Source organism: Pelodiscus sinensis, chromosome 5, assembly GCF_052426305.1.
Source record: "Pelodiscus sinensis isolate ZL-2025 chromosome 5, ASM5242630v1, whole genome shotgun sequence".
In the NCBI taxonomy this organism is placed as follows: domain Eukaryota; kingdom Metazoa; phylum Chordata; order Testudines; family Trionychidae; genus Pelodiscus; species Pelodiscus sinensis.
Window position 1 is genome coordinate 62,839,669 of NC_143056.1, and position 17,727 is coordinate 62,857,395.

Below are 17,727 nucleotides of genomic sequence, written 5' to 3' on the forward strand. Positions count from 1 at the left end.
TCACATTGCCTTAAAAAGGGTGTGAACACAATCAACCAACTCCAACCCAGCAGCACGTGCTTTTCTCAGCCAGGGAACAGCCATTTTCTCTGAGTAGGTGGAACTCTAGGGTGGGGGACACAGGTACCAGGCCACACCCTGTCATTAACTAGGTCAGGGAACTGATGTAATTTAAGACGTAAAACATGTAGAGGTTTCTGGTCCGGCACAAGACTTTCAGTCAATTTCTATTATTAGCTGTCAAAAGTGCTGGCCTTAACAGGCTGTTAGCAATAAGAGGGTCATCACAGACGGTGTGGGGCCATTACTTGTATGAGGGAGGTACCCTAGTGACAGGTGATGTGGGAAAAGCTGAAGTACTCAATGCTTTCTTTGCCTCTGTCTTCACGGACAAGGTCAGCTCCCAGACTAATGCAATAGGCAACGCAGTATGGGAAGGAGGTGGACAGCCCTTGGTGGGGAAAGAACAAGTTAGGAACTATTTAGAAAAGCTAAACATGCACAAATCCATGGGCCTGGATTTAATGCATCTGAGGGTACTGAGGGAGTTGGCAAATATCATTGCGGAGCCTTTGGCCATTATTTTTGAAAACTCGTGGAGATTGGGAGAGATCCCAGATGATTGGAAAAAGGCAAATGTAGTGCCCATCTTTAAAAATGGGAAGAAGAACAATCCAAGGAACTACAGACCAGTCAGCCTTACCTCAGTCCCTGGAAAAATCATGGTGGGGATCCTCAAGGAATCCATTTTGAAGCACTTGGAAGAGGGGAAAGTGATCAAAAATAGTCAACATGGATTCACGAAGGGCAAGTCATGCTTGACCAATCTGGTGAGCTTTTATGATGAGGTAACTGGCTCTGTGGATATGGGCAAGTCGGTGGATGTGATATACCTTGACTTTAGCGAAGCTTTTGATACGGTCTCCCACAATATTCTTGCCAATAAGTTAAGAGAATATGGATTGGATAAATGGACTGTAAGGTAGATAGAAAGCTGGCTAGACTGTCGGGCCCAATGGGTAGTGATCACCAGTTGGATGTCAGGTTGGCAGTCGGTTTCTAGTGGCGTGCCCCAAGGATCTGTTCTTGGACCGGTTTTGTTCAACATCTTTATTAATGACCTGGATGAGGGGATGGATTGCACTCTCAGCAAGTTCGCCGATGACCCTAAGCTAGGGGAGAGGTAGATAGGCTCCAGAGTGACTTGGACAAATTAGAGGATTGGGCCAAAGGAAAATGGTTATGTAGCAGTTCTGCAGAAAGGAACCTGGGGATTACAGTGGATGAGAAGCTGTATATGAGTCAACAGTGTTCCCTTGTAGCCAAGAGGGCTAATGGCATGTTAGGTTGCATTAGGAGGAGCATTGCCAGCAGATCCAGAGAAGTGATTATTCCCCTTAATTCAGCTCTGGTGAGGCCACATCTGGAGCATTATGTCCAGTTCTGGGACCCCCACTATAGAAAGGATGTGGACGCATTGGAGAGGGTCCAGCGGAGGGTGACCAAAATGACTAGGGGGCTGGAGCGCATGACCTTATGAGGAGACTGAGGGATTTGGGTTTGTTTAATCTGCAGAAGAGAAGAGTGAGGGGGAATTTGATAGCAGCCTTCAACTTTCTGAAGGGAGATTCCAAAGAGGTTGGAGAGAGGCTGTTCACAGTAGTGAGGGATGGTAGAACAAGGAGCAATGGTCTCAAGTTACAGTAAGGAAGGTCTAGGTTGGATATTAGGAAAAACTATTTCACTAGGAGGGTGGTGAAGCACTGGAATGGGTTACCTAGGGAAGTGGTAGAATCTCCATCCCTAGAAGTTTTTAAGTCTCGGCTTGACAAAACCCTGGCTGGGTTGATTTTGTTGGGATTGGTCCTGCCTTGGGCAGGGGGCTGGACTTGATGACCTTCTGAGGTCTCTTCCAGCTGTATGATTCTATGAACACTGAGGGCTCCTTTGTATTGTAGGCTCTGGCCCCTTTTTGCAACACTATATGACAAACTGGAACACAAGGATAACCCATAGTTAATTCACTAACATTACATAACCATACATGGGATTTTCTCAACCATAGTAACTTACCTTCAGCTCTGGAGTGTCTGTGTGGGGGGAGGAGGACCTAAGACTCTTTTCTACCCTGAGGGAGTCCTCCAAATCCAAGTGACTCTCCTTCATTTATCATCTTATTACCACTCAGCTCTTGCCAAGTTATTGTCTCTCTGGATGTGGTTTCTGAGCTTTGCTATAGCTAGAAGACATGGTATGGAGGCATACAGCTTCTCCTACATCCCCTTTGGGTTGCTCAGTCTCTCCCTCCCTCCCTGGGAATGACTCCAAGATAGCCCAATGAAAAGATCACTGAGTCAGCAGTTGATGGGCTTTTAATTAGATTTTTCTTCTCTTGCTGCATTTCCTCTGAATGCAGAACAACCCCCTTCCCTCCCCACCCGTCGTCACAAGCAGGTCTGGATTTCTATGCATTTTACTGTACAAAGTGAGCATCTTTCAAATGCCCTTACTCGGGCAGCTATGAAGTCATTTAAAAAAATCCCTTGCAGATCCTCATATTCTTTTCAGAGGTGCTGCTAGCTCATGAAAAGTGCCATGCACCATAAAAATTAATTAACCTGAGGGTCATGCACTAAGACAGACAGAAAAGCTCCAGGGAGGGTATTTTCTGCCTCATTTTCCACCTGGGAGAGATGATTAATTTTTTTGAGAGCAGAAAAATTTGTCCATGTGCTGGCGTAGAGCCAGGATGGAGGCCTGTGCTTGGAGTCACAAATAGGCAGGAGCTGGAAGTAACAACTCTGTGTCCCTGGTGAAGGGTGGATAATAGCCACTGCCTTCTTTCTCCCATCAGACACTGGGCAGCAGGCACAGCCCTAAGGCTCTCCAAAGGGAGCTACATCCAATGCTCCTGCAGCCAGAAAAGAGGTTCCTTCAAAAAAATTGAGAAAAAGAAGGGGATTTGTACTGGGTTCTCCCCCAGAGCAATAGCTCTTTAAATATCAGCAAGATACATGCACCCCTGTGAACATACATATGGAATGGGGATGGAGGCAGCACTTTGTCTCTGGTGATGCTGAAAATATCTAAGATGGCTCTCAGGCCATTGAGTCCTAGAAAAACTGTAAAATTATCTTCCTGCATGAATCTGATTCTCTTAGCTGAGGAGATGTCTGCTTCCACGTGAGTGATACCGGGGAAGGAGGGCGTTTCTCAAGATGGATCATTTCTTTTGTGGGATTTTCCTGAGACCTTGCAGTCGGATGAGCAGTTCTGTAATGAAGTCCTGGAATGAGAGTCAGTCAAAAGAAGGCTTTAATGCTAATTGCACTCAGCTGCAGCTCCAAGAATCACATAGAATCATAGAATAATAGGACTGGAAGGGATCTCAAGAGGTCATCGAGTCAAGCCCCCCGCCCTCAAGGCAGGACCAAGCTCCGTCTACACCATCCTTGACAGATGTCTATCTAACCTGTTCTTAAATATCTCCAGAGAGGGAGATTCCACCACCTCTCTTTGCAATTTATTCCAATATTTGACCACCCTGACAGTTAGGAATTTTTTCCTAATGTCCAATCTAAACCTCCCCTGCTGCACTTTAAGCCCATTACTCCTTGTCCTGTCCTCAGTAACCAAGAGGAACAAATTTTCTCCTTCCTCCTTGTGACACCCTTTTAGATATTTGAAAACCGCTATCATGTCCCCCCTTAATCTTCTTTTTTCCAAACTAAACAAGCCCAGTTCATGAAGCCTGGCTTCATAGGTCATGTTCTCTAAACCTTTAATCATTCTTGTCGCTCTTCTCTGTACCCTTTCCAATTTCTCCACATCTTTCTTGAAATGTGGCGCCCAGAACTGGACACAGTACTCCAGCTGAGGCCTAACTAGTGCAGAGTAGAGCGGCAGAATGACTTCACGAGTTTTGCTTACAACACACCTGTTGATACAACCTAGAATCATATTTGCTTTTTTTGCAACAGCGTCACACTGTTGACTCATATTCAACTTGTGGTCCACTATGACCCCTAGATCCCTTTCCGCCATGCTCCTTCCTAGACAGTCGCTTCCCATCTTGTATGTATGGAACTGATTGTTCCTTCCTAAGTGGAGCACTTTGCATTTCTCTTTATTAAACCTCATCCTGTTTACCTCTGACCTTCTGCATTCCTCCTTATTGCCCTTCAGAGCAGAGGTATAGATCAGGTCTCATCATTTTGTTTGGAAAGGAGCAGGTGAGATTTTGTCAGCGTGGTTGGGAAGTAGAGCAGAGAAGATGCTCAATTTTTTTCTTCATGCCCCAGTGTCTCCTAGCTCTCATCAGGTAAGTCACACATACTTGTCTCTCTTCCCCTGGCAGGTCACCTCACCTCTCCATGGAGCCTATTTGTTCCACCATTAGATGACTTTAAGATACAGCTATAGCCTCAGGGCCTATTGGTTCTGTACTAACTCCTCTACAACCTCCTCTCAGTGTCTCAGTCAAAATGTGCTTGCTGCTGCTTCTTCACTGAAATGGCCATACTACCATGTAGAGCCTTACAGAGCATCCCATGCTGACTCACTCCAGTAGGAAAAAGTAAGAGTGTATGTGGGTGTAGGGGAGGGGAGGAGCGAGAGTAGACTATCTCTCAAAACTGAGGCATTTGGCTACTGTGGGTGGCAACAACAGTAAAGAGCATAAATCCCACCTTCATAATAACCAAAATGGATCAGTATCTAATCCCCTATATAACTGGTCTCTGTAAGGTCACTGCAAACTGCAGAAACCACTGTGTGCACTAAACAGATAAGTCTTCTGCTTAAATCAGGCAGGTGTATTGCAGGCCTGACTCCACAAATCTGAGCTTAATCTACCACTGCATGTTCCCAGGGAATTTGCAGAACTATATCTTAAGGTTAGACTCACAAGGGGAGATTTAGGCATTGCTCAGAAGTGCAACATCCAACTTTTAGATGACCTGCTGCCTACTAGAATTCACTACCTTGAGTTAGGTGCCTAGGCTCACTAGGCATTGTTTGAATGTGGTATCCAAAAAAGGGATGCAGAGAGAGGCCAGCATACTGCATTACTAGCCAATGGTCTATAGAATGATCTCACACTCTCTCTGGCCCAATGACATTAACTATGTCCTACACCGTGGAACAGCTTCAATGGGAGAGACAAAGAGCCCCACCCTGGAACACCCCTCAGTTCAAGGTCAGTGGACTCTGAGCTTGTCTCTGAGGTGGCACGGGGGTTAGGACTGCAACTGCCCCAGGGTCTGGGGATAGAAAAGGATTTGGAGCTCCTGGCTGCCACTGCAGCCCTGGGACCTTTAAATTGCTGCTAGAATGCCTCACAGAGTATTTCAGGCTGCACTGAGGGCTGCCTGGGGAGGGCATGCTGTACTCGAGTGGTACTGAGAGCTGTCAGCCCTACTGGTGGACTATCCTGGAAGGTTGAAGACCTGGGTTCAAATTGCTGCTGCAAGTCCCACAGAGGGGAATTTGAACTCTAGGATTCCAGATTGTCAGTGATTATACTAAACACTGAGCTATTGGAAGGGGGTACTAGTGTCACATCCTCCTTCTTGCTGCCTTTTGTAGGGGCTAGGTGTGCTCTGAGCAGGCCTACAGGATCTGGCCTTGCAGGCAAAATAGGCAAAGAAATGCCTAGTTTGCAAAGCCTCTGAGGGTTAGGCATGAATTAGGCATTGAGCAGCCTGGGTTGGGCAGCTTTGTGCATCCCCACAGGCACTAATGCAGGTGTCAGAGTTTGGTGGCAGCTGCATGGTGGTGTTGTGAATGCCAATATTGCTTAAAGTGGCACTTGGGCATCTAAGTCCTTTTGAAGCTTTTAGTCAACCCTTCCCCATGTGAACTCCTGAAATGTAAATGCAATGGACCCATAGTTGCATACTTTATAGACACTGGGATCAGCAGAGGAGATTGAACTCAGGACCTTTAGCACAGGTTCGTGGGCTAAGAAAACACTAATTTAGTTGTTTGGTGGCTGTCATAATTGCTGGGCTCAGCCACTAAACAGCAACATGATCAGAGGCACTAAGCCAGTGAATGACACAAACTCCTGCTGGTTATCTGTGTGGGCACAATTAGCCTTGGCCTTTTGCCAGTGATTTGGAGATGGCCTCTCAGAGCCCCGTGCCAGCCTTGATGCTGGGGCAGGCTGCCAAACCAGAGCTAGCATGATTCAGGCTAGGTTTCTGCAGACTCTAATATGACTAGTTTGGTTAAGTCTAATTTCCAGGTGAATCATTCACAAGCTCTATCTTTGAACAGCCATGCCAAGTACTAGACAAGATACCATGGAAATACACTACAGAGGCAAGCAACAATTATGTACTAACGGCATTATGTTGCCTACTTTGTCTCTTCTTGCAGACAGCATTACTACAGGCAATAGGTCTTGAGAAAAGCATAGGAAGCACATCTGAAATCAATCTAATCTGTCACTGCTCTACACTCACTCATATATTGATACTGAGTTTTACAGTGCTGTGAATGAAGTATAAACAAAAGTTCCTGAGAGTCAACAAATGTGGTACCTCAAGTTTCAACTACCTACAGAACGTAGCGGCTATTTAACTAAAAGGAGCCACAGTACAATGGCACAGCAGCATATGATGAGACTGAACACACAGTGATGATGGTGCTTCACTCACCTCAGTAGGTCTGGAACACTCATGAAGAATTTCCTGCAAGTCAAAAATGCATATTAGTTCCTTAGGAGCTTGCCTATTTATTTTTTTTCCTTTTTAAGCTACAAGAAGTGTATGTATGGCTGCCATATTTAGCATGCTATGTGATCCAAAGGTGTTCCAGAGCCTGACAGTGCCACCACATACATCAGGCCACACCGTACATGGGCTCCGTGGTCCATACTCATTGCCGCTGTTCTTCATGGAAAGCTGCAGGAGGTCCCAGGATGCGCGGTCACCAAAACTCCACTGTCACAACACAGCAGCCTACTCTCTTCCTATTCCACAGTACAGGACAGATTTAGCAGCTCTGAGTTTAAATCGTGTTGCCCCCAGAGGATTCCAGAAGCTATCAAAGTGTGTACGTTGTCTGACGTGTACAGAGGCTGCTCCCAGGATGGGTTCTAGTAAGTAATGATACTTTCACTTTGAGACCTACATTTAAAGACAACTGCGTGGCCCTGATCCGAAGACTATTGAAGTCAGCACGAGTCTTTCCATTAACTTCCATGGGCTTTGTATCAAGCCCCACAGGAGCTAAGTATTTAAGTATTACTGTGAAACTTTCAGGAGTTATTTTAGATCATCGTGTTTGGAGGCTTATCTCAGCCTCTAATATTTGCAAAATTGGGCTTCAAAAACCTCATAAGAACAGGCCCTTTAATCCTATAAGCTACTTTCAGGCTTCTGGTTGGGCAAGAAATACCTCAACAACAACTATTCTATTTGGTTAATTGGTTGGTTGGTTTATTTATTTGCCTTTTTGCATCGGCTGCTAACAGGAACACAGAAGTACAGAGCCTTCAGGGAGAATTAGAACCACTGCATTACAAGCTAACCAACATTTTTCTAACCTCAGAATAGGTTTAGTTTACAATTTGGGTGAAAGTTTGGGTTACTTAATTGATCTGAAGTCGCTCACTTATCCCTAATAAGTCACTGGGGACAGTTAAAATGAATAAGGATTTTTTCAATTCATATATTAAATGGAAGAGCTGTACAGGTCCTAAAATATGACACTTTGACCCTATGCACAATGAGATAGGGCTATGAGAGGCTTGTGAGTGGGCCACATGAGTGGTTCTCCATCATCTCAGTGGGCCACAAGATTGTTGTAACTAAGACAGTCTCACAGGATAGGGTTGTTTTACTAACTATACTTGTGTACCTAAAATTTGCAGGGTGTGCCGACTGAACCATAGCAGCACTTTGACTGGATGCCGAGGGAGTGCACAGCTTTCACAATGTTTTGTGCAATCAGCTCGCACCTCACTTCATGTGTCCTTGCTTTAAAAACGCATGTCACTTAGTTTTTTCCTGCCAGTATTACCAATGTGTATGAAAACCAGTGGAATCTGGCAACCCTATGTGTGATCACCAGTAACCAAAATGTCTCGTGGGCCACGCAAAGTACTCCGATGGGCTGCATGTGGCCCTCAGGCCTCAGGTTGCCCACTACTGGGATAGGGATTTGTTGCTGTCAGCAATAGTTGTTAGTAACTGATCCCTCAAAAGAGTGTGAATGGGACTGTCAAAAGTTGGCTGACCCTTTAAGGCAAGCCCCTTTCAGTCTTGCTTGTTACCTACCACCAGCTAGCCCTAAGCTGATGGTAGTAATAAGCCAGTTTGAGGCTAGTTAGTGACCTCAGCTGTGAAAGGGCTAGGAAAAGATAACACAGAGAGGAGAGATTGCAGCAAAGGCAAGACTATCCTGTGGGTGGGAGAACTCACAGGGAGGAGTGGTTGTGCTTTGGCTCTCATGGATAAGAGTCCCGAGAGAAGTCTTAAAATAGGCAAGAACTCAGGGAAGAAGATCCAAAGGAAGCACAGATTACTCTAGGGGAAGCCCTGAGCCAGATTCTAAAAGGAGCAGGAAGAGCCTAAGGAGAAGTTGCTGGAGCTTCTGCGCAAGGGCAGCAGTGACCAAAAACCTGTTAAAACTGGAACAGAGGAAGAATTCTGCAGGAGCAAGTCAGGCTCCTGTGGGGGAGGGCCTGTGGGAGTGTCAGTAAAAGCACCTTAGCAGAGCCCAAGAGAGACAGAAGAGCTAATAAATCAGCAAAGGAGAAGCTGGAAGAAGTGAGAGGCCTGGAGGCTAAGGGGAGGCTCAGAGGCTGTGTTAAACACAAGGGCTACGGCTACACTGGCCCCTTTTCCGAAAGGGGCATGCTAATTTTACAGGTCGTAATAGGGAAATCCGTGGGGTATTTAAATATCCCCCGCGGCATTTAAATAAAAATGTCCGCCACTTTTTTCCGGCTTTTAGAAAAGAGCATCTACACTGGCCCCGATCCTCCGGAAAAAAGCCCTTTTCCGGAGGATCTCTTATTCCTACTTCGAAGTAGGAATAAGAGATCCTCCAGAAAAGGGCTTTTTTCCAGAGGATCGGGGCCAGTGTAGACGCTCTTTTCCGGCTTTTCTAAAAGCTGGAAAAAAGCGGCGGACATTTTTATTTAAATGCCGCGGGGGATATTTAAATCCCCCGCGGATTTCCCTATTACGACCTGTAAAATTAGCATGCCCCTTTCGGAAAAGGGGCCAGTGTAGACGTAGCCAAGGGCTACATCTACACTGCAGGCTTTTTGCTCAAGAACAGCTAAACTTGCCGGGTGTCTACACTATACACGTGTTCCCTGATTCTTCCCAAGGTTGGCCTGGGGTAGCAGGGCCCACAAGGTACAGTGGGCAGCTGCTCCCCAGGGGTGGCAGGGGCTCTGCTGTTGGCCAGTGGCTGCTTTCTCGGGTTGGCGCATTTGCTGCCCCTCTGTGATCATGAGTATAACTGTCCCTGCTATCATACCTCTCCCTTTCTGTTTGATATGAAACAATCACATTCCAGACACATCACATTGTCCTGATACAACCAAACCTTCACCTTGCTTTGAGTTATGATCAGAGGAAGCTGCGTACCAAATTGGGTGGTCCTAGCTCTTACCATTTAGGAGGAGATCTTGAACAGACTGACTCACTGATGGAGGACAGACAGATGTACAAATGCTCTAAAATATATAGTAGATAAATAGAACAGACAATCTCTATCTGACCTGTAGTTTTGATTTCTGTTCTTCATTGGAGACTTCTAGAAGATCTTCAATATCAATGTCTGGTTCTAGGGTTGCTGCTTCTGCTTCCTCCTGCAGCTAGAGCAGAAATACGTAGTAAATAAACCTGTCCCATCAAATGAAACACATTCAAGAGAACTTAATGTGGAGAACTGAGTGTGGGGTGAGAGTTGAGGAAGGATTCTAGTTAAAGATGAACCCAAGCAGCAAAGATTGGATTAAGATGTGAAACTTCTTGAAATTTGGGGTATTTAGAACAGGGGTTGTGATTCAGGTTCATCTCTAGCAATACCACATCTCAACTCACAGACCGTGACTTGACACAGGCAACACTTCACAGCTCTTCCAGACCTAGCTGCCAGAGGTGTCAAATAGTTCCACCACGACACCAAACACCTGCCCAGGGAGTATGGTGCTATCATGAGACGACTATATGGAAGGGCCTAATGGAGTTGAAATGGGATGAAACCATCTACAAAATGGAATGAGTAACAATCAGGTCAGAGGAGCTGTGTCCCAAAGGGCCACATCAATATAGAACTCTTTCAGTTCTCATTTGAAAGGCCCAAGCACAAAGCCTGCAGCACTCAGTTTGCCCACAGCAGACACATGACAGTTTGACTTGATCCTCCTAAAATCAGAACCTGTGATCCTAGGGAGCCTGGTTGTTTCAGTCCTGCTGCTTAGACTTCTAAGATATATTAGGGAAGTGAATAATGCTAAGGACAATCAGTGCAATGGAACAAGCTGCCAACGAAGTTGTGGAATTGCTATCAGGTGAGCTATTGAAGACTAGCCTATCATAACTAACAAAGACAGTCCTGCCTTGATGCTAGGAGGGAGTTTGGCCCACTAGAGACTCCTTCAGACCCTCTCTATTACTATTCTTCAGACCCAAATGATTCTAGGATTTGTCTGGTAGATTTTTAAAAAAATCCTTCATAAAACATTTACCAGAAACTGCTGTACTGGTGCGAACAATCTCTAAACTTGCACATACTGTGATATGGTACTTTCTAGTGTGTTTGGTCCGGCTATCAAGATTTGTCAGCACAATGGCTGGACATTGGGATGCTAGCCTGAGACTCTGGATCCTGAAATGCATGTCTGAGTTTGGGAAAATTTCCTGTGCAGGGGAGGAGCCAGCAACACAGGCTCTAGTTAGTTGAAAACACCTTCCAGAAATACAAATCTGCCTTTTGATTTCCTTCTTCCTGCTAACCCCTTTGATTACAAGGAAAACAAATCTCTGTGCCCATATTAATGATTTCAGACTCTGATTAGATAATGCAAACTCTTAGGGGACCATAGGTGAGGATGGGACTTTAGTATTGCCTTTATGGCTCTTCTAAAAATACACATTTGTGGACCTAGCAAAGTAAGAGTTGAGAGGGAATCATGCTTTGGTCTCTCACATATGGTACCACCAAGAACTGCCAGTAGGTCACTTGATTTTTTTTAAACAAGTGCTTTAAAAGTTACTAGCTCCTAAACCTTACTCTTTAAAAGAGCAACACTTATTCTATTTCTTATTAGAGTTGCCTCCATTTAATCATCCAGGTTGTGAGCTTCCTTACAGTAGTGTCCCATGACCTCAAACTCCATCACTGAACTCCCTCATAAAAATACTGTCAGTCCCATTTGTCACTCCACTTACTGTAAAAATCCTTATATTTTTTTCCTCTCTCCCCACCAGAGGTGTTGGCTCTCAGGAGCCCCATTATATCAAATGTCATTGATCTTGTTATATGAGTACAGTGACAGCTTGGTGCCACTGCCTGTTCTACATTGCTGTTCCTACTGGGCATGTGCATAGACATGCTCTACATGGTTCTCATGATGGGACTGTCAATATAAGCCTGGGACTGCGGGTCTTGAACACCAAAGTGACATTGAACAAAGACTTGTGTAAAGCCAAAGAAAGTAAAACCACATAGGGGTGTTTCATTACTATTTCAGATGATAAGATAAAGTCAAAAAGTGTCTAGAGGATCCAGTTTCAATATCTCTTCAAGCCACTGGATCAAGAAGGAACCAATCAGCACATCTCTGGTGAATGGAAACAGAACAGAGTAAGTTCTAGGGATAAATATCAGAAGGGTAACCGTGGTAGTCTGAATCTGCATGAACAATGAAAAGTCCTGTGGCACCTTATAGACTAACCGATTTATTGGAGCATAAGCTTTCGTGGGCAAAGACCCACTTAATCAGGTCACAGGACTTCTCGTTGTCAGTTCTAGGGATAGACTTCCTAGGAAGATCAGTACTGGAGAAATAGATGCCAAATGGACTAAGCAGCCTTTTTTTCTCTAGGCTGCTGGGTTTGGTCCAGTTCAGGTTGGTAGAGAGCTATGATGACCAAAAATAGTTACCATTTGATGTCTCTTTGTCCTGCTTCAACATCCATCTCACAATTACCACCACATCACCATTCTTGCTGGCAATCTCAGCAAAGAGATCCAAGACAAAAGAGGTCTGGAGGATGAACTAACATATCACCTCCAGAGACAGTCCCATCCCCTAAAGCCAAGACAGGAACACTGGCAGGGAAGCTGACATTGCTGCTGTACCTATTCTATGGATAAACCAATTTCCTTCACCAGAGCTGTCTATCTGGTACCTTTCATAAACATCACAATAATGTAAAATAGATATTTACTGACTCAGCTGAGGATCCTGAGAATCAAATTTTACTGATGCATGGGTTTAGGCAGTGCATTTAAATATTCGTACATTGAATCTGCTGTTGTGCATATTAATGTATGATAAAGGAACCAGAGTATGGGATGAATGTCCATTAATATTTTATAAATATGAATGACTATCAAATGGAAATTCATAGAAGGGCTGAAAGGGGATAATTATCATAACCTAGCATAACTTGTGATCATTTTACTAATCTAACAGTCACTTTATTAACTTCAAGAAGATGAAAACCTATCCAGACATTTCTTCTTAGAGATGCCACATGTACTGCAAAACAGAGTGCCTATATATACTCTTTTCTTTCAATTGTCTTTTGTAGATGGTATGAATGCCAGGGGAACTGTCTTCTCATTTCAGATAGTGAATAGTCATCTAATACATTCCAGTGCATATAGAAAAGGAAGTGATCCTACAAATTGTCACAGGGATATTTTCGCATGTCCATTTCCAAATATATATATTTGGAATCTGAAATTGCAGCAATGCTCAAAAATGGAAGACTGAAATCCAAGAGTTAATCATTTTTTTTCAAACATTCAGAAATGTTTCATTTTGAGTGTGGGATGAAGATGTGCAAATTATTTCATACAAATTGCTAAATCCATCCCCACCTTCTATTGAAGTCAACAGTGGTCTACTGGATAGGGGAATCAGGAGAGCTAGATTATATTCTCATGTCTGCTAGTGACTTGGGGCCTGATTCAGTCATTTCAATGCATTTTGGATCATGGTAAATCCTGTACCTTCCCTATTTTAGTTTCCCTAAATTCAAGTTCTTTGAGATTTACCAACAAAAGTGCCACATAAGCTCAAAATATTGATGGACTCATTGACATCAGCTTAATGTTTCAGTATTTGGTGTGTACTGGAAACTTTTGTACAAAGGCAATGACAACCCCCTGGTTTAAGCCCCAAATGTACTCTTGGGGTATATCTATACTACGTTCTTTTTCCGAAAGGAGATATGCAAATTTGGTGCTAATTTGCATATCTTCCAGTCGCTTTTTCAAAAGCGTTTTTTCTAAATTGAAAGCAGTTTAGAAGGGTTTTTTTTCTGAAAGAATCCCCACCCTTTTTCGAAATAACCCTTCTTCCTTAAAAAATAAGGTATACAGGGTTTTTTTCGAAAAAGGGGGGTTCTTTTGAAAAACCCGTCTAAACTGTTTTCACTTTCGAAAAAAAACACTTTTGAAAAAGCGATCGGAAGAAGATATGCAAATAGCACTGAATTTACATATCTCTTTTCGAAAGAAGAACGTAGTCTAGATGTATCCGAAGCCAGAAAAATAACATGGCTCCAAGACAGTCAAACATAAAAACCATCCTCAATATGGGTATGCACCTTGCATGCCTGAATCTTTATTTGCCTTTGCAAATTCAGATGGGCAGTAAAAGTTTGAAAGGACTCCCATGCAGTAATACTGCTGCTAAGGAAAATGTTTGTCATATGGCCTGGGGAGACAACTTTGGAGACCTGTGGAGGGAGGGGGTGGAAATAAAATCTGTACCTACAATGACTGAATCCCCATTTCCCTTTTCTTTCCTTTCTGTAGCTATGTCTAGACTGCATTGTCAATGCCACATCCAAGGAACATGTCCACTTTTCCGAAAAATGTTTTTGAAAAAGCAGGTGCACTCTTTCACCATCCCTGTAAACCTTGTTCTATGAGGCATAAGGGATGTATCGAAAGAGCACTTCTTCTTGAAATTTGGTGTCGTGTAGATGCACCAAATTTCGGAAAAGCCTCTTTTGAAAGTAAATCGGAAAAAAATCGGAAAGTAAATCATATCCTTTTATGATTTAACCCTGCAGTCTAGATGCAGCCTGCCTGTAGTTCCCATTATCTCCCTTAACAGACTTGCCATTACCCACAGCTTGATCACTCATACAGCAGTGCCACTTAGAGAGAGAGAAAGCTCTAGCATGTGATAAAAAGAAATTTAATAAAGAACAGCATTCCCAGTCGTCACAACATGGGTTGTTACCCCCCAGTAAATTAAAAGTATCCTTTCATAGCCCACAGGGTCTAGACCCACTCCTAACAGAAGAAAGTTTGATCCAGCTTGGTTTGTTACCTGGTAATGGTAAAGCTCCTGCAACTGGGCATCAACCCACTCCTCCAGGTCTAGTCGGCGTTGAAGGTCTTTGCGGTTGTACTTAACTGTTAGCTTGCTCAGTTTCTTGTGGGATGATTCTTCCCCAGGCTTCTCTGGACCCTGGAAGGTTACTCGAGACAAATCTCTGGATTTACTAGCCATGGTCATCACCTTTTCACCTGCTCTTCTGTCTTCCCCTCCTACCTCAGAAGCTGTCTTGCTTTGTGTTTTTGTTGCACTCTGTTCTTCTCCCTCCCCTTTAATATATTTCCATCACGCAATTGCAAGGAGCAGTACAATTGCCTACAAGGGCCAAAGGCAGATAGACAGCATCTGGGGTCCCAATGAGAGAGAAGAAAAGGTACGGAGCAAGTGCGCAGCAGGAGAAACAATGAGGCAGTGCAGACAGAATTACAGGAAATAGAGTCTTCGGTTTCACAATTGACAATGCTGATAAAAGAAACGCAGGAGGGAGAGAAGCTGTTGTAATAAAATCTGTTGTTAAAAGAGGCCCAGGGAACTGATGGACAAAGTTTGTTAATATTTAATACAGGCCCGTTTCAGCTGGGAGAAGAGTGGAAGAAGCTGGTTTTAAGTGACCGTTTCACTACGTACCTCATATGCAATTCTATAGGACTTATTCCTATATAATACATTGACTCCAATAGTGTTTAAAGCATATTGATCTCTTTAGCCTAACCCAGTTCCTATAGGGATAACTGATGCTGAAACAATACCCCTTATATTTTTCCTTTTTAGAAGTGAATACAGCATTGGTGAAAGGGATTAGTTTCTGCCTGAGACAGAAGTCCTGCATTATAGCACAATGTAACACCACTGTAAGACTGAGACTACTTTGCTGTCTAACAGCCCATTTTTCTAAGCTCTCTAAGGTCCATATATTTATTCACATGGGCTTTAAAATTACTGGTCCTCATAGAATTATTAGTCCAAATTTGAAGGCATTTAAGCCAGGGGGTCCCATGAAACGCTTAAAAATCATATGACATTAACATTTTATGGGGTGTTTTTTGGGACTGATCTTGATTGCTGTCCAGCAGCTGTTGCCTCTCTGGAGAAGTAATATTGGATAAACTTCTTCAGAGTAAATGCTGGCCGTACAATGTGATTTGAATTAAGGTGATCAGCCATAAAATCTCATTTGTACATTTGCACAGATGTGTACGCTAATCTGTTTCTACAGGTTTTACTGTACATGCACTCAATATTCTAAAAAGGTCTGAATAAAATTGATTGACATTTTTTATGAAACTTTTCCCTCAGAAAATACAGCTGAAACATAATACTTCAGTGGAATATGTTGATTATGATAAAAATTCTGTTGGGAGAAAGCCCATATAAATTGTTTTGTTTTCGTTTTTATAATATTGAAATGTTTAGATTGAAATTAACTGATGTGAAAAAAGTTGACATTCTATTATATTAAACAAAGTTGTATATAAAAACTTTGTGGTTACATCTACAAAAACTACATTAAAAGGACATTAATAAACGTGTTAAGATTTCCTAGATAATAAATAATTTCTAAGGAAAAAACAAACATTATTAAGGTTGCAAAGTCAAACACTCAGAAATTGTGAGTGGCCTGAATTAAGGTTGGCTGTACCATCTTAATTCAGTCTGTGTATATATAATATGACAGTTTTTAATTACGTGATCATATTGTTATCAAGGACCCCTGTCTCTCTGATGTACGTGTACAGTGCACACGTAATAATCAGCTTTTCAAATCTGACTGCTTTAGGGCCTGGATCAATGTAATAGCATCTTGGTTGCACGACACAAATGTTGTACCTTGGAAAGTGAAACCTGGATCTGACCTGAGTGGACTCTTTGTACATCCCTAATATCCCAGTTTAGAATTGTACATTAACTAGGCACTTCTTATCTTTAAAAACAAGTATTAACTCCTCCTTACAACATCTCACTAGTGTTATTCCTGGCATGAAGAGAACTGAGGCAATGGTTAAGTCTAACATTTTCAGACATGGAGGCCTAAAGTTGGGTACTTAAATCCACAAATAAATGGCCTGATTTTTTCAGTCCTTTCCTCTTCACCAGGAGAGGCCAGCAGGTAAGCAGTCTATTTTCTACTAATGCTTCCCCCAGTATGAGGGAAGAGGCAAATTATATGCTTCCTTTGTTCCAAAAACTTTTCCTGGTTGGCTGAGAGGAAAGGGGAGCCTTGTCCCACTGCAAGGTTCCTTGTCCCTTAAGCAAACAGTAACCTGGGTTCCTTCCTCTCCACCCTCCCCCACACCTCCACAACTCTGTTACACTTGGACCACTTCCTCTTTCCCAGTATCTGCCTCTGCCATCCTCTGCTCCAGAATATGATAGCTTGGGTACCCAGACTTCCCTTTTGGCCTTAAATGACCAGTATACCCCATACAAAGCTAATGTTATATGAAGGATAATCCTCTACAGTAAACATCCAGTAACCGTATATTACTGGTTTGCTTGTAATCCTTTAAGTGGAAGGGGGATTAAAGGCCTAAGATATTTGCAGTCATTGTTGCATTTTATAGCAATATGTCAGATGCACATAATATTGGAATGAGAAATTTCCATTTGGGTCAAAATGTTTCATCTTGATAATGTCACATTTTTTCTACGTTATCAACATGAAACTATGTGATATTATCAACATATGTTTTGAGGTTTCCAAATTAAAATTTTATGGAACTCTCCCATTTTCCCATACATTGCTGATTTTTTTGTTCCTTTGTGGAATGAAAATCAATTTTGAAATGTGGAACTTTCTGCAGAACAAAAACTCAACTCTAGAGTCACAGCATTGCTAATTAATGAAGAGTTAAGGTAACAAAGTTTTCTGGGCAGTGAATATATCTACAGAACATGACAGCAGGAATGCAAGCTTCTCCACAGTGTCCCATCAATGCCCCCTAGATTAGAAAGACCATTTCCACAGCAGAAGAATTAGTTCTGTTTCCAATGGTCTATCCCAGTGTTTCTTAAACTGTGCGCCGCAAGGCCGTCGGAGGTACGCTGTGGAGAACAACAAAATTCAAAATGGTTGCCTTTAAAGGCAGGTGGCTTTTTTTTCCTCCTCCCTTCCTCCGGCTCAACAAAAGATCCTTGGTGTTCCTCTGAACCAAGAGTGCCAATTGGTGCCAATTTCT

The 17,727-nt window shown here is 43.1% G+C and overlaps 1 protein-coding gene across 1 annotated transcript; it reads right to left on the reverse strand.

Moving 5' to 3' along the window:
* Positions 1-2,395: 2,395 nt before the first annotated feature.
* Positions 2,396-14,957, reverse strand: PPP1R14D (protein phosphatase 1 regulatory inhibitor subunit 14D). Its single transcript, XM_006128683.5, has 4 exons — positions 14,543-14,957; positions 9,743-9,838; positions 6,663-6,695; positions 2,396-3,286 (listed from the first exon to the last, which is right to left on the reverse strand). Exons 1-4 carry the CDS (start codon positions 14,729-14,731, stop codon positions 3,224-3,226), a joined length of 381 nt encoding a protein of 126 aa, XP_006128745.3. The 5' UTR covers positions 14,732-14,957; the 3' UTR covers positions 2,396-3,223.
* Positions 14,958-17,727: the final 2,770 nt, after the last annotated feature.